We start from the raw sequence: 25,264 nt of genomic DNA on the forward strand, positions 1-25,264 counted from the left end.
AAATCCCAGATTTCTCTATGGCCTATGTGGCATTGGCTAGGGAAATAGGTGGGTGAATGGGCGGGCATTCTTCAGACTCTTCAGGGCTTGCCCAGTGCTCCTTGATTTCAGGCTCTTGCGTGGCCCAACTCTGCTCTGAATTATCAGTGTGGTCATATGACAAGCTTAGACAAGTTCATGTAATCTGGAAATACCAGTGCAGTATTTCAATCTATTTTTGATTGGGCATTAAATATTTGCCATAACACTCGGAATATCTCTTCTGCTCTTCTTTGAAAAAGTGCCACAGTATCTTTTGCATCCACCTGAGAGGACGGACAGGGCCTCAAGGCTTTGCCTGTCTGAAAGATGTCTTCTCCAATGGTGCAGCACTACCCCAGTAATGCACTGGAATGTCAACCTAGATTTTTGTGATTAAGTCATTGGAGTGGATCTTGAACCCACAACGTTCCAACCCAGAGTTGTGTGTGCTACCAACTGAGCCACAGCCAAAGATATCTAGATAAGGGAATGCAATTGACGCATTGTATTTACACTTTCAAGACATATTTGATAAAGTGCCATATAAGCAACACAAAAGAGAAAGTAGGAAGTAGTGGTGAACAGTTTTTCAGACTGGAAGGAAGTGTGCAATGGTATGTTCCCCCCCCCCAACCCCCCCAAATATAAGGATAAGTGTTGGGACTCACTGCTCTTTGTTTATGAATATTCAGGATCTGGACTAGGTATGCAGGGCATAATTTCAAAGTTTGCAAATGATACTTGGAAAATGTAATAAACTTTGAGGACAACAGTAACAGACTTCAGGAGGACATGGAAACGTTGATGAAATGGGAAAACACAACAGATAAAATTTAATATAGTGTTGTGTGATGTGATTAGTTTTGGTAGAAAGAATGAGAAGAGGCAAAATAAACTAAATTGAGCAAACTTAAAGAGAGTGCAAGAACTGAGACCTGGGGGTTTATGTATATAAGTCTTTGAAAGTGGAGGGACAAGTTCAGAAGACTGTTAAAAAGGTTTATGTGGTACTTGGCTTTATAAATGGAGGCATTGAAGAAGGGAAGTTATTCTAAACCCTAGGCCGAAACATCTTTAGCTGCTTCATCAATGACCTTCCTTCCATTATAAGTTCCGAAGTGGGGATGTTCACTGATGATTGCACAATGTTTAGTACCATTTGTATCTCCTCAGATACTGAAGCAGTCCACGTCCAAATGCAGCAAGACCTGGACAATATCCAGGCTTGGTTTATTAAGTGGCAAGTAATATATGTGCCACAAGTGCCAGACAATTAACATCTCCAACATGTGAGAATCTAACCATCGCCCCTTGATATTCAATGGCATCACCATTAGTGGAATCCCCACTATCAACATTCTGGGGATTACCAAAGACCAGAAATAGAACTGGACTAGCCATAAAAATACTGTGGCTGCAAGAGTAGGTCAGAGGCTAGGAGTCACCTTCTCTCATTCAATCTTACACACCCCATTAATAATCATTCTATCTCATTCAAGGTCCCTGGAGAAATCTTATGGCCCAATACAACGTTCTCATAAGTTCTTAAAAGCATAAAACAACCGTTTCCATTTGATTTCAAGGCATTAACACTTGTTTATCTATTCCTTATTTTAAACAACTTTTTATTTCTCAAAAATAACCCATGGCATTGTGCCTGACATTTTATCATTCCAAATTTACACACACATTCGAATGCCATTAACAACCTTCAATTATATTTCTCTCCCCAAAAAACTAGACTGCTTTTCATTAGTTTATTGCAATGAAAATTTGATTGCCCCTTTTAAACTCCAGTAAATCTTCCCTTTCTCAAATGCTTAAATAAATTTATCTGAGTTGCTATTTTATCAATTCCCATTTCAGAAACAATGATGCTCAGTCTCAGTTTTTACATTAAAGATAGAACCCTTGTAATGAATATCTCCCTTCCTCGAACTTTTGATTCCCAAAGAAAATTAATAGGTTCAAGCCAAGCATTTGAAAGGCATTCAAGTAGTTGAAAATAATCACCATGCTGTGATAGTGTATACCTGCAGACCAGATCTTACCTCTTGCTGCTAGATCATTTGCTGCAGTATTCATGTGATCTGCCATCCATGGTCATCTGTTTAAAAGAAAATTCAACGAATCCATTGTGTCTCTGCTTAAGATCCCAATAGTTTAATTTGTCCAAACATATCAATCAGTTTAGAAGGTTAAAATTTAAATTCCAATTATTACTGAACTTTTTCCTTTTTTTAAGAGATTTCCAACCCAAGATTTTTAATATAATCAAGGCAAATAAACAACTGGAATCACCTAAAATCCCAAATTCTAATTAATACCATTGAGTATTAAAACAGATTCAAAACTGCCAATTCTTATGTGAATTTTAAAACCCTAAATTAAAATTCCCAGAAATTCATCAAAATAACCTGAACTCATTCATGCTCCCAATGAAATTCGCGTCCTCACGACATAAGTTAACTTTAATAATTCCACATTAATTTCGGTTAACAGTTATTAACTAAACACAGCACAAAGCATGTTCTTTAAACAAAACGTAGATCATGTAATTTTCCTGCTCTTCTCCAGGCTCCTTTTGAATGACTAATGAAACTGAAGAAAAATTTAAGTTTCTCAGTTAAACAAAACTTTTCAACATTCTTGCATTAAAAAGAGTTATGAGTGGAATTGCCCCAGCTTGTCAGCTCCAAACATTCACGTGCAGGTGTTTTAAGAAACAGCACTGCAATCTTGTGATCCTTTCACCATAAAACAAAACAGAACTTTTTTACATTTCTCCTTTATTCCATTATATGATTGATATATATAATTTATCCCTTTCCTCAAACCATTTCCCAATTCCTGAAGTTATGTACATTATCCCATTTTGTACTGATTCAAAATTACAGTTTGTCTCTTCATCCAAACCTATTACCTTCTGCAAAATTCTTAACATTTTTATCTGGGAGAGCTGTAACAACTTCGTGAAAAGGGGGGAAGGGAGCACTGAAGCTCAACTTTTCAGTATCCCAGCACCAATTCAGATTCCTTTAGACCATGCTTACAAATCTCTAATTTTAACTTCAATGAACGTGTCCTTTCCCGACAGATCCATAGGTAAACTTTAGTCAAAAATCTTTTTAAAATCCCAATTTTGGGTGCACAATCTTAAGTTGACATGGACACACTCAATCAAATTCACACTTTTGTATTTCCATGCACCTGTGAAAAATGGATTCTTATAATGAGTTATAAATTCAAAGTGCCAATTTTGTGCTATCCCCAGACCTTGAGATGTAGGAAAAATTTAAAGTTTGAACCAGTTTAAAACCTGACCCATAATAGATATATATGCACATTGAACAAACAACAAACTCCAAGATGAGACCACAAGGAATTAAACGTCTTTTAGTTGTGTGCGTAGAACAGTGGGTTTACAAGCATAGGAAAAATAGTCATTCAAACTAAAGAAGCACACTTTTCATATATCTCTTTCATCATCACACAAATTGTAAAAAGTCTTTCATTTTGAAATCTCCAGCTATCTTTTCCTTTCACACAGTATTTTAACTTTTGTTGTGGATCTCTCTAACTTTGTTCTTTTCTTCCTTTAAACCTGCTTCTGGTTTGCCATGAACTAGATGGTATCAACCCCTCTCTGAGGGGCACCAGGATTTACTACTTCATCCTGAATCTGTACTCTGTCTTGTTTTTACATCTTCATTATCTCTTAGCCCTTTCTACTCTTTGCTTCTCATTGTACACTTCTTCTTTCCAAGCTTCGATTTCCCTACTCTGGAATTAAAAGTCTAATGATGACCATTAAACTATTGCCGATTGTTGTAAAAACCCATCTGCTTCACCAATGTTTTTTAGAGAACAAAATCTGCTGTCCTTACTTGGTCTGGCCTACATGTGACTCCAGACTCACAGCAATGTGGTTTATTCTTAAAATTAGAATGTGCAATAAATGCTGACCTAGTCAGCGATGCCCACATCCTATGAATGAATAAAAAAAACTCTTATCCACGTGCTGACTTTCTAGATACTGTTTAGAATGCACCAAGTTTCCTTTCCCTTTTTGAACTCTTCTCGTTTCTCTATTTCTTTTAATTGTCTAATCATTGCCACTTGTTGGTCACTTGCCTTTGCCTTATACGCCTCAGTTTCTTCCCTTAACTTAACCAAACCCTCTGTTAGGGGCATCATTTTCTCTGTCACGGACAGAATTTAACTTGCCCCAAGGTGAATTTGATAACGGGATGGACATTTAATTGGGTGGGAGCGTGTCTGGTGGGGACCCCGCCACCTTCCCACCTCCACCCTGATTAAGTCGGGGGCAGAAAGGCTTGTTGTGGCCTTCCCATCAACCCTTAGGTGAGAATTTAATTAATTACCCAAGCAGTGGCCCTGTTAGGTTGTTTGTGGGCTTCCAGAAGTTTCCCTCATTGTCAAGCACTCATTGCATGATGGAGGGACCCATCTGGAAGGGGAAGCCCTGTGAGAGCTAACTGCCCTGCCCTTTCTGCTTACTCTGCTCCATCCCTGCCCGTGACCCTCCTCCCGTCATTTCTCACCTATGTCTTGGGTCCCTTGATGATCATGGGCCGCAAACGGGTGCTTTACTGGCAGCAGCCACTGCCTCCCAAGTGGCGCAGCCAAGCGGTGCACAACTGCTGGCCTCTGATTGACCAACTGCTCTCAAGGATGGCATTTCCTCTCCCAAGTCCTTATTCCTATGGAAGGCCTGCCACTGCCTTGTTAAATGCCTGAATGGCACTTCATTTGGCAGGCGTTCCTGAAAGTAGACGATGCAAGACTCTCGCCAGTTCTCCAGCTGGTAGGTGAACCCCCTGTTGCCACCAGTAAGTTCCACCCAAATGGAGATGCAGTCGCTGGGATTAAACCAGCCCTACCCGTCCTGAGATGCATCTTTGCTTCACATCGTTTGTGACTATTCTGTAATTGGATCCCTATGCCCATTGTTCTTTCCTGTATGTGAGATCACTACCATCTGTACTGTGTTCTGTATTCACCCCTTCCTGAAGGACACCCTCTCTGCAACATATAAAAGAGTACACTTTAGGATTTGGTTTGCATTATTCTTACTCTTCTCCCATTTTTTTCGCCAATTGTAACACATAACCACCTACCCTTGACAAGTTGCTCTACTTTTCGAATATGCAAATTGCAATGTCACTCAAAGCCCAAATTAAACACGTGTCTTTAGTAGGTTTAATAGGAATAGCAGTTAACAATAAAGTACACCCATTAACAATACACCCATTAGTCATAATTATGTTACCTGGCAGTATACAGCATCCTGTTGATCATACTCTTCTTCAATTGACCAAATTGCTTGGCAAAAGCACTGAGCTACTCTTTCCAATGATATTTATGCCTTTCTTTCTGGGGGGCCATGATGTTTCATTGACGAGATCGTACCGTCTTATCACAATCCACCTAAAACTACAGTTGTCCAATGAGGTGCATAATTCTTTGTTCAAACCATGTTAGACCCTGTCATGATGTTTTACATCTGTTTTAAACTTCCTTCAATATTTTTACATCCCTTTTGGATGCTGCAGATGTCTTTAAGATCATTAACAGCACACACAACAGCAATTTCTGTTTTTTGGTCTCACATTTCAGAGCCACAGGATAATTAATCAGAGTTAAGGATTCTATAACCTAAAAGAACCAAACTTTCCAAATATCCCCCCAGCAGATGAAACTGATGAACAAGATTTTACTTTTTATAACTTTATCAATCAGAACAAAATCAGCATAAATTAAACAGGAATTAACAGGTAAATTATATTCAATAGAAACCATAAATTACATTTCATATAGCTGATACAACAAAGATAGATCCCGCAGGTTTACTGGCAGTCCCATAGCATATATGGCACCATGTGCTGTCCAATAGCCATTCACAACCCTGCCTTCCTCCAGTAAAGTTTAGCTCCTTTTCGTCATGCAGGATTTGATCCTGAAGTTCTTCCGACAACAGCTTTGCTCCACCTGAGTTCCATGGTTATCACCCAAAGGGCTCACTTTGTTTTAGCTGGGCTCACGGCAGTCCTGATAGCATAAATTCCCCAGAGTCACCTTCAAACAACTCAATAATATTCCGATGCAAGGTATGGCCACCCTGGTTAAAAACTGAAGCAGTGGGAATAACTTCATTTCACCATCCCAGCTGCCAAATGCAGTCTTCAGTTTCTCATTCCTTAGCTGCCTCTCTCTTGCACAGCTCCTCACAACTAGGCACTACTGCGCTGACCACTGGCTGAACTTTGATCTCTGCTTTGTGTTTCCCCTGCACTACCCCCCACCCCTCAAACATAAACTTCTATTTCCCTAACAACCTAAGCCACTGGCTGATTTTTCAGACATCTTATGTCACAGCCTGGAAACCAAGATTATACCCTACTCTTTCCCAGAAACCTGAAGTTTTTGTTTCTCTTTCCAGTTGGGGACTCTCTCAAAAAGTACAGATTTTGAAAGCACAGTCCGTGCAGACAACAACTTGCAAACTGTGTACTTCACCATAGGGTCCTTCAAATTACTGACTTATGAGTTGTTGCTTGGTGAATTAAAGACAGTTTATCTGATAAATAAATACAAAAATGGCTTCTTGTGGAGTTTGTTTCTCTGCATTTCACTTGAAGACAAACTCTGACATCATCAGTCAGTGTCAGTTTCTGCAGCTTTCAAGACATTTAAGTTAGTGAAACAGACACTTTAGGTTGGTGTTATTTATCGAAACATGAAGTTTCAGCATAACAACATAGATTTGAAGTATATCTATTGGTTTCAACCTGATTTTATGACCCTGGCCTCTTGCTAAACATTCCATAGCCTCAAGTGTTATTTTCTATCACAGACCAGTGATTTTCTTTTTATTCATTCACAGGATGTGGGCTTCGCTGGCTGGGCCAGCATTTATTGCCCATCCCTAATTGCCCTTGAGAAGGTGGTGGTGAGCTGCCTTGAACTGCTGCAGCCCATGTGGTGTAGGTACACCCACAGTGCTGTTAGGGAGGGGGTTCCAGGACTTTGACCCAGTGACAGTGAAGGAACGGTGATATATTTCCAAGTCAGGATGGTGAGTGACTTGAAGGGGCACTTGCGGGTGGTGGTGTTCCCATGGAACTGCTGCCCTTGTCCTTCTAGATGGTAATGGTCATGGGTTTGGAAGGTGCAGTCTAAGGAGCCTTGGTGATTTCTGTAGTGCATCTTGTAGATGGTACATGCTGCTGCCACTGTTAATCAGTGATGGAGGGAGTAAAAAGTTTGTGGGAGGGGTATCAATCAAGCAGAGTGCTTTGTCCCTGGATGGTGTCAAACTTCTTATGTTGTGGGAGCTGCGCTCATCGAGGCAAGTGGAGAGCATTCTAGCACACTCCTGACTTGTGCCTTGTAGACGGTGGACAGACTTTGGGGAGTCAGGAGGTGCATTATTCACTACAGGATTCCTAGCCTCTGACTGGCTCTTGTAGCCACAGTATTTATATGGCTAGACCAGTTCAGTTTCTGGCCAATGGTAACCCCCCAGGATGTTGATAATGGGGGATTCAGTGAGGGTAATGCTATTGAATGTCAAGGGACGATGGTTAGATTCTCTTGTTGGAGATGTTCATTGCCTGGCACTTAAGTGGCAAGTGCCGCTTGTCAGCCCAAGCCTGGATCTTGTCCAGGTCTTGCTGCAATTGGACATGGACTGCTTCAATACCTGAGGAGTCACGAATGGTGCTAATGTTGTGCAACCATCAACAAACATCCCCACTTCTGAACTTATCATGGAAGGAAGGTCATTGATGAAGCAGCTGAAGATGGTTGGGCCGAGGGCACTACTCTGAGAAACTCCTGCAGTGGTGTCCTGGAACTGAGATGACTGACCTCCAACAACCACAACCCATCTTCCTTTGTTCTAGGTATGACTCGAACCAGTGGAGCGTTTTCCCCGATTCCCATTGACTCCAATTTTGCTAGGGCTCCTTGATGCCACACTCGGTCAAATGCGGCCTTGACGTCAAGGGCAGTCACTTGTACCTTTATTTGCAATGCGAAACAGCCTGCAGCTTTTAACAGGCTACTTTAATTCAAAGTCTTCTGGCCTTTGTAATGCAAGCTGGTAAGATTTGGTCAGTCTCTGTCTGTCACTTGTCTGTCTCAAATAGCATTCTGTATTTCATTTAAACAATCGATTTTTGCCACTCCCTCCAATGTTGAATAACTTTCCAAAATCTGACCTACAAATTTCACTTAAAAATAGGATTAAGTTAGTTAAAAATATTACAGCCTCTTACAAAGTTCACTGTGGTTCTGTGTCCTTAATTTTGAGGGCTGTTTCAATCTTCCCTCCTCCTGCTCTTACAATGGCAGGGAGTTCTGAGATGGTTAACCGAAACCTGCAGAAGGAACCTTGGTGATCGAGATGGTACTTAGTTGTCATGATTTTGAACCTTTTTCCCTTTAAGAAAAAGGTGTGATTATCTTCAGTGTGCTGTTATTTTGAATCACTTCAGCTTTATTGAGGTGAAATGTCACTCACTTTCAAGGCTCTCTCTTTCTATAAGCCCAGATCATGCCCTACACCGACCTTTCCTTGGAATTAACAACCAGGCCCATATTACATATAGTAACAACTTAATTGAAGACTCTCTTTTTATTGGCTTGGTACCCTGAAGAAACACCAGACTCAAACATTGTGGTGAGTCATATTGTTACAGACAAAATGGCTGCTCTGATGCTTTTCAGCTACTGTTGCAGCAGCAGATTCCTTGTCCATTGTCTTCTGAGTTTATAATAGTTTTAGTAATGAATTGTGCAGTACCATTTGTATTATCTCATTTGCCAGAGAATAGTAGAATATTTTACATAAGTTATTTTGATTGGAGAGATTTAATTAAAATGCTGGTTTTGTTACTTTGCAATAGATTTTTGTCACATCTGTTAAAATTAGAATATTCAAAATGGCTTAAGTGCCTTCATTTTATCATCTGATTACATGCAGCTGTGCTTTTTTAAAAATAAACTAGGTAAACAGATTTTTCTGTTTTGGTATCAAATTTACTTTATGGTTCGCCACCTAAGAATAGGAGAAGTGTATTTGTTTATGCGCAAAGATGCCTCATGAAGTAATAGTACGAGGTTTGAAATTGAGTTTTTATAATTGAAAAGTGAGGAAGAATTACCGAAGATCAAAAGTGTAGAACTGAAAAGAAATGAGATGGGGAAATAAACTGTGCTGGAAGTAGCATTAGAATTAGCATATTGGGTGGTCTGCTATTTTGCTGATTTGGTTTTACTTTCCAATGTTGAAGTTTAGACGATCAAAAACCTGGAAAACTTTCAGCTTTGCTTATCCAAACCTGGAGACGTGAACACCTATTCTTAATATAGAAATGGTATTGTAAGCCAGGATTGGAAATTGCTTCAACCACATTCTAAGGAGAGTGGCAGTAGAAAAACTCTTAAAAGCTGTATACTAATTAATGGAATGAAGAATCCATACAATTACATAGAATTATAGAGGATCTACACAGATGCAGACCATTCAGCATACCTGTCCCTGCAGTTTTTATGCTCCACACGAGCCTCCTCCCACTCTACTTCATCTAACCCAATCAGCGTAATTGTTTATTTATCTTTTCCCCCTGAGGTATTTATCTAGCCTCCCCTTAAATGCATCTTGAAGAAAGTTTGTGGCAATTCTTACTTTTATTTTTTGCCCAGATTGCCCTTGGACTTTTGCATTCTCCAAAGGATTTGTGTTTTAGGCAGTGGAATTGAAAGTGTTTAGTCAAGATAGTACAGCCATCGATTTAGTATGTTTGTAGTTTAAAATATCCTTTTGAATTGGCTCTCCTTGTTCCATTATTCTGTCTTTTAGTTTAATCTGTTATAGAGGATCTTAAACTTTAAAAACCAATTGCATAGGTATGAGGGGACAGCTACCTGCGGTTTATTGGGAAAATAGATTTAAAGGTATGGCAAATCTACAGCGGGAAACATTTAAAGGAATAATTCAAAATGTTAAACAAATATATATTCCATTGAAAAACAAACACTGAGAAAGATCCATCTATGGCTTACTAAGGAGGTTAAGGATAGCATTAGATTAAAAGAGGCTATAATGTTGCAAAGAATAGCAGTAAGTCTGAGGAGAGGGAGTGTTCCAGCAAAGGGCCACCAAAAAGTTGATAAAAAGGACAAAAATATAGTAAACTATACAGAAATATAAAAACAAATTGTAAAAGCTTTTATATGTATAAAAAATAGAGAGTAGCTAAAGTAAACATTGGTCCCTTAGAAGCAGAGCAGGAGAAATTATCATGGGGAATGACGAAGTGGTAGAGATATTGAACAATTTTTTTTGTGTCTGTCTTCACCGGAGAAGATCAAGTTACATACCAGAAATAGATGGTAACCTAGGGCTAATAAGAGTGAGGAAATTAAGGTAATTAATATCAACAGAGTAAAGTACTGGAGAAACTCGGATTTGTAACACCACTATTCAAGGAAGGAGGGAAAGAGAAAATGGGGACTGTAAGCTAGTTAGCTTGACATCAGTCATAGGGAAAGTGCTGGAATCCATTAGTAAGGAAGTCTTAATAATACACTTAAAATAGAGTATGATCAGGCAAAGTCAATGAAAGCAAGATACTGCTGATGCTAGAAATATGAAATAAAAACCAGAAAATGGTGGAAAAACTGAGTAGGTCAGGCAGCATCTATGGAGAGAGAAACAGAGTTAACATTTCAAAGCTATATGACTCTTCAGAGCTTAAGAAATCCTGGAAAATCCTGTTTGACAAATGTATTGGAGTTTTTTGAGTTTGTGACTAGTAGGGTAGATAAAGGGGAACCAGCAGATATGATATACTTGGGTATCCAAAAGACATTCTATAAGATGCCATGCAAAAGGTTAATACACAAGAAAAGGGCTAATGGAGTTAGAAGCGATATATTAGCATGGATGCAGGATTGTTTAATGCACAGGAAGTGGAGAGTAGGGGTAATTGAGACTTTTTCAAGTTGGCAGGCTGTGACTAGTGGAGTGCGACAAGGATCAGTGCTGTGGCCTTAACCATTTACAATTTATATTAATGACTTAGATGAAGAGACAGAGTAATGCATCTAAGTTTGCTGACCATACAAAACCATGTGGGAATGTATGTTGTGAGGAGGACAGAGATTGCAAAGAAAAATAGACAGGTTGAGTGGGCAACAAGGTGCAGATGGAGTATAATGTGGGAAAGTGTGAGGTTATTCACTTTCTTCATATGAGAAAGATAGTGTTTTTTAAAAAGGTGTGAAACTTGTAAATATTGATGTTCAGAGAGACTTGGGTGCACTCATACAAAGAACATAAAAAGTTACCATGCAGGTACAGCAAGCAATTAGGGAGGCAAATTGCATGTTGCCTTTATTGCAAAGGGATCAGAGTACAAGAATAAAGAAGTCTTACTGCAGTTGTATGGGGCTTTCATGAGATCACACCTGGAATACTGTGTGCGGCTTTGGTCTCCATTCTTAAGGCATTGAAGTCAGTATAGCAAAGGTTCACTTAATTGGCCCCTGGGATGAGGGGATTGCTCGATGAGAGGCTGAGTAAATTGGGCCTATATCCTCTGGAGTTTAGTGAATGAAAGATGACCTTATTAAAACATTCAAGATTCTGAAGGGGTTTGACAGGGTAGATACCGAGACGTTGTCCCTGATATATTGATAAAGGTATTGAATGATTTACGCCAGAGTGATTTCTTTTTGTTGTTCTGGAGCAAAATTAAAAAGAAAATTTGCTTTCTTATACTTGTGTTCCAGATAGAGCCATAAGCTATATCATAGCAGCTGGCAAAACTGGCCAATTGTTTGATTTGCATATGTAAAATGATTGGATGCATATGCATTTATTTATTATTAATCAACCTTGGAAAATGGCTCAATTGATGAATGATGATGATTGTTACATGTTATGTGTGTCCTAAAAAAAAAAATCTGCTGTTTATATGATTCAGGAAGTCAGACTAATTTTGCTCATTTATTTTATTCCCCAGATTTTTCGCAATTGTTTATATCCTCCTTAAAGCTGGAGCTGTTGTAACAGGTCTTCATTATTGTTATTGCCTGCAATATCAGAGCTTCCATTTGCTGCAGTTTCTTCTGGCACAGGGTTACATATTGCCATCGGGCCATCATTTGGCTGACATTGCAAAGTATGGATTATCATCAGAACATCAGTTTAAGCATTGGCTGCCTCATCTATTACTGGCTGGATTGAATCCTGTTGATCTGCTTAGTGAAACATGGTAAGTGACAAGGTCAGAGATGTGCCTACTTGTTATTTTAAAATTACAATAAAATAATTGCAAATGGCTTCTTTATAACCAAAATAGTAAGACAGGAAATAGACATGTTGGTTGAAATATTATCATTCCAGCCCACTTTGTTTGTATTTAACTAATGAGCTTGAGTATGCAATGTTGTTTCATTATTTGCAAGCTTCATTTGGTAATGGATATCACATCCAAGACTGATTGTAGAGAACAGGCTAATATTCCACAGGGAATGATTAAAATATTATGTATGCAGAAGTGTAGGGTTGATTTTTAAATGCCAACTTAAGTATGGAGTTAACCATTTAATGTGCTTGTTAATATTGTACCAAGCAAAAGTTTAATGTTGCATATAAATGCATAGTACATTTCTCAATGTTGCAGTTAGATTTTTTTCCTTCTGTAACTTTTTCTAATTAAAGCAGCATTCACAATCTAATACCTGACCTTTGTTTGTTCCATTGGAATGAGTAGCTTCACTTGAACGCTTATTTTTCCACCCCAAGCTCCAGATACAAGACACTGTAAGATCTACCTGTTATACAATGGTTCACCTACTACATTTTAAGTATTTTTTGAGTCATTATTGAGAAAGCAATAAAAAGCAGTAATTAGCAAAAAAATGTTAATGAAGAACCAAAACTCAAGGCTATAGTTTGATATTTCTGAGAAGCTGTGAATGATAAAGGAATAGATACCAGTGCAAAGTGTGCAAAAAAAAAACCTTGGCGATAAAATTCCTCAATCTTTCTCTGCAGCGTAACAGTGTCAGAGCAGGATTTATGCCTGAGGCTTGGACCTGACCCTGATTTTATTGCAGTATCCAGTGTTAGATTATTTTGATAAATCAGACAAATGGCCATGCCGTATGGGTGTATCTTGATGTCCACTGGAAGGTAGGGTGTAAAGTGTGATTGCAGAATAACCACTCAGGAGAGCTGATTATAAGAGAGATGGTATTGTGTTAGTCTGTCATCTTCTCTGGTGTTCCAGGCCAGTGAAGCACCACTGTGGGGTCTACTTATGTTTCTCAATTGACTTGGATGCTGGTATTTTGCTGACGTCTAGGTTCCTTGGATCAGCGTAGAATTTGGTGGGTGATTCGTGTGCTCTTCCTCCATCTTGATGTCAGGGCTGCAATGCAATGGACAGAATGTTCGACCTGCCCTTAGTTTCAGTTGGAGAAGCCAACCTTGGATCTTTGGGACAGAGACTTGGTATTATTGGGTTCCAACCAATATCTGGCTCTCTTGCCTGTCTTCTCCTGCTCCTTTTATTACAGACATTTCTGTGTTCTAAAATAAAACAGTGGGGGTTATATTTTTCATGAGCATTAAGCAGTTTTTGTCTCTAGAAGATTAAAGCATGACAGAGACAGAATCACCAAATCAAAGGATACTACGTGTTTAGTGCAAGTTATAAAAAAAACTTCCTCCTCGTTTTCTTGCACAGATGAACTCCAATCAGGAGCATTATAGACAGCAGGTAGCAGAGCTCTGTTTTCAAGTCTCTAGCATTTAAAGAATGTAGTTATGTACATGCAATTTATTTTAAGAATCTTATTGAAGGCTAACTCCAGCTTAATTTTGTTCAAGGCCCAGGGAGTTGATTTATTTTGTGTACTTTTTTTTTAAACACACTAATCTGTTAGATTTTTATCTGTTTTAATGCAGTCATTAGCCCAACAAAATAGATTGGGAATGATAGCATTTAAATGGTAAAAACAAAAGTTTATTCGTGTCAAAATAGCATATTAAAGAAACTAAAGCCGCTAATCTATTTATTTGTTTTTTTTTAAAGAAGAGAAAAGTAGTGTATATATTTTCATGATATGCCAAGAATGCATAAATGCAATGAAGATATAAATCCCAGAGAAACTATAATCCAGAATTCCAAATTCAGTATTTTTCTCCCCCGTCCCATGCATGGAGAAAGATAGAGGACTAATTCTCAGATTCCAAGGCAGATCAAGGAATAATTCAAATGTTGCTGAACAACCTCGGAAGATTAACATGCGTTATTTTGGGACATTTATAAGAAGGATTTTAACATAATATCTGCTTCAAACTCTACCTTGATGTTTCCACTAAGAGCCTGTTTGGTCTAAAAACAACCAATACAAAAGCAGTTTGAGATAGCAGGGAGAAAAAGTTTAGGTAAGACACACAAAACAATGGGGAAAATTACTTTCACTTATGTACCAGATGCGTTATAACAGTTAAAAGAGGAAAATGTGTAGGTAGTTTGTTCTGTGCAAAATTACAGCAATTTCTATGTACCTGCACTTTTGGAGCTTCATAGATTTTAGCAGTTGAAACAAAGGATGATACAAATATAGACTAATCTTGGACTGAAGTTATTTTATCCAAACTTGCTTGAATTATACAAATGTTTACAGAAATTGAGAGCTGTATGAGTAAGCTATTGTGATAGAGGTTCTGGGAATGATGATGTGAGTGCTGTAAGAATTCAAAATTAAGCTTATGTTGTGCTTCTGTTACTTGGGGACTATGGCTTACCAACCCAGTCTGTACTTAATAGTACACCTATGGCACCTCCCCATGCCCATGCAAAAGATGCAACATCTGCCCCTCCACTTCCTCTCTCCTCACCGTCCAAGGGCCCAAACACTCCTTTCAAGTGAATCAGCATTTCACTTGCATTTCCCCTAACTTAGTCTACTGCATTCGTTGCTCCCAATGTGGTCTCCTCTACATTGGAGAGACCAAAGGTAAACTGGGCGACCGCTTTGCAAAACACCTGCGGTCTGTCCACAAGAAAGACCCAAACCTCCCTGTTGCTTGCCACTTTAACACTCCACCCTGCTGTCTTGTCCACATGTCTGTCCTTGGCTTGCTGCATTGTTCCAGTGAAGCCCAATGCAAACTGGAGGAACAGCACCTCATCTTCCGACTAGGCACTTTACAGCCTTCCGGACTGAATATTGAATTGAACAACTTTAGATCTTGAACTCCATCCCCACCCCCTTTCCGTTTCTTCCCCCTTCCTTTTGTTTTTTTCCAATAATTTGTATAGATTTTTCTTTTCCCACCTATTTCCATTATTTTTAAATCTATACCTTTTATGCCCTGTTAGTCTTTCCACCCCACCCCCACTAGAGCTGTACCTTGTGTGTCCTGCCATCCATTCTTAATTAGCACATTCGTTTAGATAATATCACCACCTTCAACACCTTTGTTCTTTTGTCTGACATCTTTTGATTATCTGCTCCTATCACTGCTTGCTTGTCCCTACAACCACACCCACTTCTCTCCCCCCACCCCCACTCCCCCCCTTAAACCAGCTTATATTTCACCCCTCTCCTAATATTACTCAGTTCTGTTGAAGGGTCATGAGGACTCAACGTCAACTCTTTTCTTCTCCGCCGATGTTGCCAGACCTGCTGAGTTTTTCCAGGTAATTCTGTTTTGGTTTTGGATTTCCAGCATCCGCAGTTTTTTGTTTTTATCTGTGTTTAATTGACTGCCATTCCTCTTCAAGAAATGCCTACCTTTTAGAAGTACTGTTCCTCTCTCCGACAGGATTTCCGTATCTCCCTTTTGCCTTGTTCACCTTCATTGCTTTCCATTTCTCTCCTGGTGTTTGACAAGGTGTTTACTAAAACCCGCTTTCACAGCCATATCTCCTTTCTCAGTGACTGTCTCCCTCTCCGACTTACCCAACGTGGATTTCAACTGAAATTCCACCCCTCTTGTTTCGAATCCACCCAGGATTACAGGTATCTCCGGGACATAAAATGTTTCTTGGACTGCTGTTCCCTTCGCATTCTGAGATCCACACTCAGTGCCATGCGCCGCCATATGAACACACTCGACCTCTCCCTCCAGCAGCGCCGCTGCACCTTTTTCAAAGCTGCGCGTGCCCCCAGTTTCATTTTATTCTTCGTCTCATCCGACACCTCAACAAGAAACATTTTCTCTTTCTGTCAAGTGCTAAGGAACGCAAGCTCCAACAACTCATTGACACCAACACCCATCTAGGACCCTCCACCCCTGCCTGTCCCTCCGTCCCCACCCCATCTTTTAATTCCAGCCCCATTCGTGTATTCATCATATCCCCTGACCTTCCCCTCTCCGACGCTGAACGTTCAGTGCTCAGCAAAGGACTTAGTTTCATACCCTTACACCCTCACCTCAATGAATTTCGGGCTCGGCACAATGCTGAACTCTTCTTCTGCCGTCTCCGTCTCTGTGCTCACTTCTTTGGGAAGGAGTCCTCTCCCCGTTCAACGGATCCTTTTACCCACCTCCAATATTCTCCCTCCACCTGGACCCCTCCCTCTGGATTCTTACCTTCTCTTGATCTTTTCATTGAGAACTGTCGGCGTGACATTAGTCGTCTCAATTTCTCTGCTCCTCTCACCCATTCTAATCTCTCTCTCTCTGAACTTACTGCACTTCGTTCTCTCAGGTCCAACCCCAACATTGTCATCAAACCCGCTGACAAGGGTGGTGCTGTTGTTGTCTGGCGCACTGAACTCTACCTCGCGGAGGCTGAGCGTCAACTCGCAGACACTTCCTCCTACCTCTCCCAGGACCATGACCCCACCACTGAATATCAAGCCATTGTTTCCAGGACTGTCACTGACCTCATCTCTGGAGATCTTCCTCCCACAGCTTCCAACCTGATAGTCACCCAACCTCAGACAGCTCGCTTCTACCTCCTACCCAAAATCCACAAACAGAACTGTCCTGGCAGACCAATCGTGTCAGCCTGTTCCAGCCCCACGGAACTCATTTCTCGTTATCTTGACTCCCTTCTCTCCCCTTGTCCAGTCCCTTTCCACTACATCCATGATTCCTCTGACACCTTACGTCACATCAACAATTTCCAGTTCCCTGGCCCCGACCGCTTCCTCTTCACCATGGACGTCCAATCCCTCTACACCTCCATCCCCCACCAGGATGGTCTGAGGGCCCCTAGCTTCTTCCTCGAACAGAGGCCTGAACAATCCCCATCGACCACTACTCTCCTTTGTCTGGCTGAACTTGTTCTCACACTGAACAATTTCTCCTTTAACTCCTCTCACTTCCTCCAAATAAAAGATGTGGTTGTGGGTACCCGCATGGGCCCCAGCTATGCCTGTCTCTTTATGGGGTATGTGGAACATTCCCTGTTTCAGTCCTACTCCGGCCCCCTCCCACAACTCTTTCTCCGGTACATCGGTGATTACTTCAGTGCTGCTTCATGCTCTCGTCGGGACCTGGAAAAATTTATTAATTTTGCTTCCAATCTCCACCCCTCCATCATTTTCACATGAGTCCATCTCTGATACTTCCCTTCCCTTCCTTGAGCTCTGTCTCAATTTCTGGTGATAGACTGTCCACCAATATCCATTACAAGCCTACCGACTCCCACAGCTACCTCGACTACAGCTCCTCACACCCAGCTTCCTGTAAGGACTCCATCCCATTCTCTCAGTTCCTTTGCCTCCGTCGCATCTGTTCTGATGATGCTACCTTCAAAAACAGTTCCTCTGACATGTCCTCCTTCTTCTTTGACCGAGGTTTTCCACCCACGGTGGTTGACAGGGCCCTCAACCGTGTCCAGCCCATCTCCCGCACATCCACCCTCACGCCTTCTCCTCCCTCTCAGAAACATGATAGGGTCCCCCATGTATTCACTTATCACCCCACCAGCCTCCACATTCAAAGGATCATCCTCTGCCATTTCCGCCAACTCCAGCATGATGCCATCACCAAACAAATCTTCCCTTCACGCCCCCCCCGATGGCATTCCTTAGGGATCGTTCCCTCCAGGACACCCTGGTCCACTCCTCCATCAGCCCCTACTCCTCAACCCCCATCTATGGCACCTCCCCATGCCCACGCAAAAGATGCAACACCTGCCCCTTCACTTCCTCTCTCCTCACTGTCCAAGGGCCCAAACACTCCTTTCAAGTGAAGCAGCATTTCATTTCCATTTCCCCAACTTAGTCTGCTGCATTCATTGCTCCCAATGCGGTCTCCTCTACATTGGAGAGACCAAACGTAAACTGGGCGACCGCTTTGCAGAACACCTGCTGTCTGTAAGAAAGACCCAAGCCTCCCTGTCGCTTGCCACTTTAACACTCCACCCTGCTCTCTTGCCCACATGTCTGTCCTTGGCTTGCTGCATTGTTCCAGTGAAGCCCAACGCAAACTGGAGGAACAGCACCTCATCTTCCGACTAGGAGCTTTACAGCCTTCCGGACTGAATATTGAATTCAACAACTTTAGATCTTGACCTCCCTCCTCTATCCCCACCCCCTTTCCGTTTCTTCCCCCTTCCTTTTGTTTTTTTCTATAATTTGTATAGATTTTTCTTTTCCCACCTATTTCCATTATTTTTAAATCTATACCTTTTATGCCCTGTTAGACTTTCCACCCCACTCCCACTAGAGCTGTACCTTGTGTGTCCTGCCATCCATTCTTAATTAGCACATTCGTTTAGATAATAACACCACCTTCAACACCTCCTTTGTTCTTTTGTCTGGCATCTTTTGATTATCTGCTCCTATCACTGCTTGCTTGTCCCTACAACTGCACAGCAACCCCCCCCCCCCCGCCCACCCCACCACCTCCACTTCTCTCCCTCCACCCCTCCCCCATCTTAAACCAGCTTATATTTCACCCCTCTCCTAATATTACTCAGTTCTGTTGAAGGGTCATGAGGACTCGAAACGTCAACTCTTTTCTTCTCTGCCGATGCTGCCAGACCTGCTGAGTTTTTCTGTTTTTGTTTTGTACTTAATAGTTGTTTGATTATCCCTCTTTGAATAAATTATTTCAAAAATAGCAAATGTTTTTGCTCGCTTCATGACAGCAGCAGATAACAAACACTGATCTATTCTCTACTGATATATTCATTAAAGACAAATATCTGCTCCTGCCCTTTATAAATAGTGAAATCTGCTTTTTGCATGTAATGACTCTTCAGCTAATCATGCTTAAACTCAAAAACAGTAGATATTTAGTTGAAAAAATGATTAATGACTATAATAAATATTATCATCTAATTAAAATTCAAATCTTTTCGCTTTTATTTTCTTCCAATGATAAGATTTCATTAGGAAGGTTGTACATTATAAATCTGACTGAGTGCTTCCAATTTGGAGGTAATTTTGTTCATGATGAAATAAAGCAGCACTTTAATAGAAAGTAAATGCCAACAATGTATTTGGTTGATTATTTGTCAGGTATTTCAAGGTATTATCATAAAAGGTAATCATTGAGTTTGTTTGTTACTGATGTGTTGTCCAGTAGTAAATCTGCCTGTCTACAATTGTAAGGCAAGTTCACTGTTGCGTGAATTGGTGCAATGTAATATAATCTATCACTAGGAAACTCATTTCCTTGTTTTTTCAAGCATTAGTATGACTGATTATTTTGTTTAACCCAAAAGGCCAAGAGCCTGTTGCTGATAAAACTGGAACATATACTTTATGGCTATCCATTTGAGCTCTTTTAAAATGAGCCCTTCATGCAAAAACTCTTTGGCCACCACAAAGTTGGTAGACCTTTTTAAATATTATAAATAACACCTATAATTTTAACTTCTTACTAAAATAGTATGATCAAATATATTAATTTCTACATTATTCAAAAGTTGGTGCAGTATTCCTTGGAAAAGAGGGTGACCTCCCTGGGCAGGATGACATTTGTTGTTGTGTCATCTCAATCTTTTCTGTTCTTCTTTGTGTGCAAAATTTTCATTTGTAGCAAAGGTGCATTTGGTCTATCCTTTAATTACAAAAATTGACTCTGTTCACATTGCATGTGTAATGAAAATTTGATTTCCAATATCATCCTTAACTTTGCTCACTGCTTTTTGAAAGAGATCCCTGGCTGTTTATCAGGCTTTACTTCTGTATGAAGTGTAGCCCAATGCTTACTCTGTTTTATACCAGCGAACATTGTCACTGATGCCTCTTGTCAGAAAATGATGTGGTGTGAAAAATCTGCCATGGCTCTCAATTCGACACCAAATGAGACCAATTTCAGGTATCTGAGCTGGTTTTACTGAAAAGGGAGGAGGTTTCACCCTCCCAGAAAACACAATGCTGTCTAAAACCTCTGTTCAGCACCAGGTGGGTTCAATGACTTCAACTCTAGAAAGGGCTTGGGGAAGGCACTTTGTTTTGTACCAGCGCTTGTTCAATGCATCAGCTTAGTATCAGCAATTTTACATTAGAAGGAACACCTTTGGTGTTGATCCAAGCAAACATAACGAACAGTGAATATTCTTCCCCTCATCTGTATATTTTTTGGAACAAAGTGGAAGGAGATCACTTTAGATGTTTGATTAAGGGATGCCATCGTCAGGGATTACATCCTTGCATCCAAGTCGGTCCTTCCAGCTAGTTGTGATATTTTCTAGTCCAGTAATTTGATATGTAGTTAGTGCTCACACTGAAGGTCAAGATTAACAGATTACTCCCTATTGCTTGAAGAGAAGATTCCATTTCATGGAAGTTTACAGCACAGATGTAAGCCATTTGGCCTGTTATGTCTCTGCTGGCTCTTTGTCCATAGTCTTGTACATTCCTCATCCTCAAAGATCTGTCCAGCTCCCTTTTACAATTATATATGGATTTAGCTTCTACCACCTTTTCAGGTAGAGCATTCTTGATCCTGACATCTCTGAGTGAAAAGATTTCTCTTTATCTCCCCTTTCCATATCTTTTTTCCAATGATTTTGAATCTATGACCTTTAGTTATTGACCCCCTTGGATTTTTTTTCTTTAGTTGCTCTATCAAAGCCTCTCATTAGCATCTTGGAAACTTCTATTAGGTCATTTGTAACCTTTCCTGTTCCAAGAAAAATAGTTTGAACGCTTACAACTTCACCCCATGACTGAAGTGTCTCATCCCTAGTAACATCCTGGTAAACTTCCTCTGTTCCCTTTTCTAAGGCCTTTATACCCTTCCTGATATGGTTCCCAAAATTGTCCACAACACTCTAGCTGAGGCCTAATTAGTGATTTATAAAGTTCTAGCGTGACATCTTTGCTTTTATGTTCTATTCCTCTATTTATAAACCCAGATAACCCATAAGCCTTTTTAACTATCTTATCTTGTCCTATATGGACACCAAGATCTCTCTCCTCACCTACAATTTTCAAAATTGTACCACTTATAGTATAATGTTTGCCCTCGGAAAGTCTATCACTTCACACTTTTCATTGAACTCTACCTGCCATACTTCTGCCCAATCACCATCCCATCCGTCATCCTTAAGATGATGATTATCCTCATCATGATCTACAACTTTGCATAGTTCTGTTCTGAGCCTGAATTTCTATGCATCTCAGACATTTCACATGTCTTAAAGGGAAATTCAAAATGGAAGCATTGTCTTGGACAATTGAGGCAGTGCGCCCAGGAAACTGGTTGGTCAGTGTAGATCTCCAGAAGTTTGGTGCAGGCGAGTCCAATCCATTTGACATATCAACAGATTCAAACTTTGAACAATGCAGTTATTCTCATTCTCGCTTGAAGGGCACCAATAGTAATTTGGTCTAACTAATTTTTGCTTCTGAGGTGCAATCCCGATTTTTATTGACACAATTATCATGTAGTTCTCAGACTTCAACATTATGTATGGATTTGAATTGCTTGGAACAGAAGAATTCATTTGGGCATGATTTTGTTGTTTATAAGAGCAATGTACTGAAAATACACAGGCCCAATCCATTTTCTTGACAGAGAAGTTATATTTTTGTGGTGTACCACTCATCAATAGCAGTAGAGCTGCTTTGCAAATGCTGACTGACCTACTATGTAATTCTATCATTTTCTGTTTCTATTTAGATTTTGAGCATTTGAAGATTTTCTATTTATGTATCATTTGTTTTTTGCTCTGCAGGTTGAATACTGCCAATGATAACATGCTTAACTTTACACTTGAGTTTACAAACTGGAAGAGACTTCCTTCGGTTGTGGGACAGATTCTTTTCTGTCGCAGAGCAAACTCCACTTGGGTTCACCAGAAATATTTTGGTATGTAAGCTTTCTAAGTGCAAATTGGTGACATGTAGTTGAGCTGCTGTGACTTTAGTTAGACACAGATTCTTACTGAGAACTGAGGTCGCTAAATTTAGAACAATCATAAATATTGTTTTTGGAAAAAGTTTCTATTTGAGATACGCCAACCTATTATACAACTCCCACTGCGCTTATTGCTTTTGTCTGTGTTGAATCCTCTTGAACAAAAACAGAATTACCTGGAAAAACTCAGCAGGTCTGGCAGCATCTGCAGAGAAGAAAAGAGTTGACGTTTCGAGTCCTCATGACCCTTCAACAGAAACGTCAACTCTTTTCTTCTCCGCCGATGCTGCCAGACCTGCTGAGTTTTTCCAGGTAATTCTGTTTTTGTTTTGGATTTCCAGCATCCGCAGTTTTTTGTTTTTATCTCTGTGTTGAATCCTCTTGATCTTGTCGAGCTGTTTTTTATTCTCCCTTCATGGTTTTAAACATGTTTATTTGCATTTGTTTATCTCAAAATTGCTGTCTTTTTTGACTCATAATTTGTTCAAACTTTCTATTTGCTGGAGCACAAGTGTTTTATACAATTTTTACCTCGTGGTTTTCATCATTGTAAATGCCTCAAATGCTACCTGTTTCTTGGTCCGCTTTCTTTTGATTGCTGTGTGCTTCAGTTATCATTTAATATGAATTATAACTGAAAGCATTCACGTTTGCATTACATATTAGAAAATAAACCAGAACTTATAAACAACCTCTGTTCTTTCGAGAGATAACAATCTTGGGGACAGGGAGGGAAGAGGAAGGGGACAGGAGAAGGAAAACTGGATGGAAGATGATTGAATGAAAAGTGGGAGGGATTGGAACACTTCTTGGCCTCCTGGGGCCATCTGCTAGAAGTTGGTGGGAAGTGTTGTTCAATGAGCACAGAAGGGTGGTAGCAAATCCAGATTGATCCACTGACTTGCTCACTGGGCAAGATGGCAATGACAAAATTGTTGCTGATGGGAGGGTTGTGGGAGAAATCAGTGAGGGTGGGTGCGTGAGCCAGGACTGGTGTTAATGGATGGATGGGGGCACCTTAGTGGCTAAATTTCAGCTTGATGTGGAAAGGGCAATAAATGAGGGTGAGCAGGTGATGGATGAAAGACCAGTGGCCAAAGTGGGAATGGGAGAAGGAATGTGGGAAGGTATGAAGGCCTGCTCAGTTGGAAGGCGAAGGTTATTGAAATAATGTTTGGCGGTGGAGTAGGAGCTGTTGCAAGGACAAATATACTGCTAAATAATGGGCTGATATGCTCAATGGAGAATGGTGTAGAAGTGTCACATTAGGTGAGGTGGTGTAGTCCTGCCTGGTGGGTAACAGAGCATGATACTGCTTGATGAGTGTGGGAGGAAAAACACTCCACTGACTGAATTCACGTCTTGTACAAAGCCAGGTTGTGGCTTTATTGAGATGAATCATCTCGGCCCCAGAATATTGCTGCAGGAACCCCTCAGGGCAGTTACCTAGGCCCAACAATCTTCAGCTGCTTATCAATGACTATCTATCTACCATGAGGTCACAAGCGGGGGTGTTTGTTGATGATCGTACAAAGTTATGTTCCATTTGCACCTCCTCAGATGCTGAGGAGTTTGTGTCCACATGCAGCAACACCTGGACAACATTCAGGCTTGGGCTGTTTATTGGCAAGTCACATTCATACCACACAAGTGCCAGGCAATGATCATCTCCAACAAGAGAGAGTCTAAGCATCTCCCCTTGATATTCAGTAGTATTAGCATTATTGATGAAGTGGGATAAATTAAATGATTTTATTAAGATTGATATTAAGTTGTAGATTGATAGCTTTAGAACAGACAAATGTGGTTACGAGAGGTCTTTCTAGGCATGATGGGAAATTTAATCAATACTATAGGCATGATGGGTCCTTGGTTTCTCTCTCTCTCTCTCTCTCTCTTTCTCTCGCTCGTGCTCTCTCGCACACGCTCTCTCTCTCTCTCCCTCCTCCCCCACACACCTGGAGATTTGCAATGCATTCAGGGCTCAGTTGGCTCTTCTAAACAAACCCTCCACATCGCCAAGAAACTTCTCTTTCTTCTCCCTTTCCTGATATTCTGAATTCCCAGGGTTGTGCAGGCCTTGTAATCCTAGGTCAAACGTTGTAATTTTTGTTTCGTCCAGCTAGTGGATTCTGCGTCATCGCCACAACCTGCTAGTAGGGATGAACCTGGTCAAATTATAAGTCACTTCTAAGGTCACCATCGTAACATCATGTAATACCACTTTGGGTTTCCTGATTTTGACTATCCCATCCAGAGGCGGTGACCTGGTGGCTGGGCACATAAGTGAGTTGCTTATACCTATAAATTGACAGATTAAAACGCCACAACCAAGCCAATTAACAACATCTATACATTGTTCTTGACGATATTGCCCCACCAATCCTGGTTCCCAAACAAATTGGGGAAGATTCACCCATCCATCTGTAATATTCACAGTAGTCTTAACCTTTAAGATATTAATACCACCATTCCAAGTTTTCTTGCATGTTAAATAATATATACCCAGCCCAGAAACCAGGCCGTAAATGCTTTGCACACCTGTCATATTTAATCTACACCATCAGTGTGGGTGATCGGATTTGGTGATGTGCTACCAGCAAAGAGGCTTTGACACATCCTTCAGGTTTGAGCAGCCAGGAAGCCACTGTGCCATTGCAAGAGCACCATGGAATTGGTAGGTAGAATGTGGTACTGGGTCTGGGCAGTGTTACTTGTGTCCCATTGTCACCCTTCCTGATAACACAACTTGAATAACACACTGACTGTTGGTAGTGACTCTATCAGAAATCCAAACACTTGGTTTCCTTGACCACTCTTTGCTCCCTCCTTTAGGTAGCAGTACGTACTATCCTGGCT

General features: G+C 40.6%; 1 protein-coding gene across 7 annotated transcripts in view; it reads left to right on the forward strand.

Annotated features, from left to right (window-relative positions):
- asb3 (ankyrin repeat and SOCS box containing 3) overlaps positions 1 to 25,264 on the forward strand; it is a 100,081-nt gene that overhangs the window by 60,950 nt on the left and 13,867 nt on the right. For all 7 annotated transcript variants that reach the window (XM_041217453.1, XM_041217478.1, XM_041217440.1 and 4 more), the window contains 2 exons: positions 12,078 to 12,329; positions 22,224 to 22,357. In XM_041217453.1, the coding sequence (XP_041073387.1) occupies positions 12,078 to 12,329; positions 22,224 to 22,357 (386 nt within the window). The remainder of the gene's footprint in view (positions 1 to 12,077; positions 12,330 to 22,223; positions 22,358 to 25,264) is intronic.

Source organism: Carcharodon carcharias, chromosome 2 (genome assembly GCF_017639515.1).
Source record: "Carcharodon carcharias isolate sCarCar2 chromosome 2, sCarCar2.pri, whole genome shotgun sequence".
NCBI lineage: Eukaryota > Metazoa > Chordata > Chondrichthyes > Lamniformes > Lamnidae > Carcharodon > Carcharodon carcharias.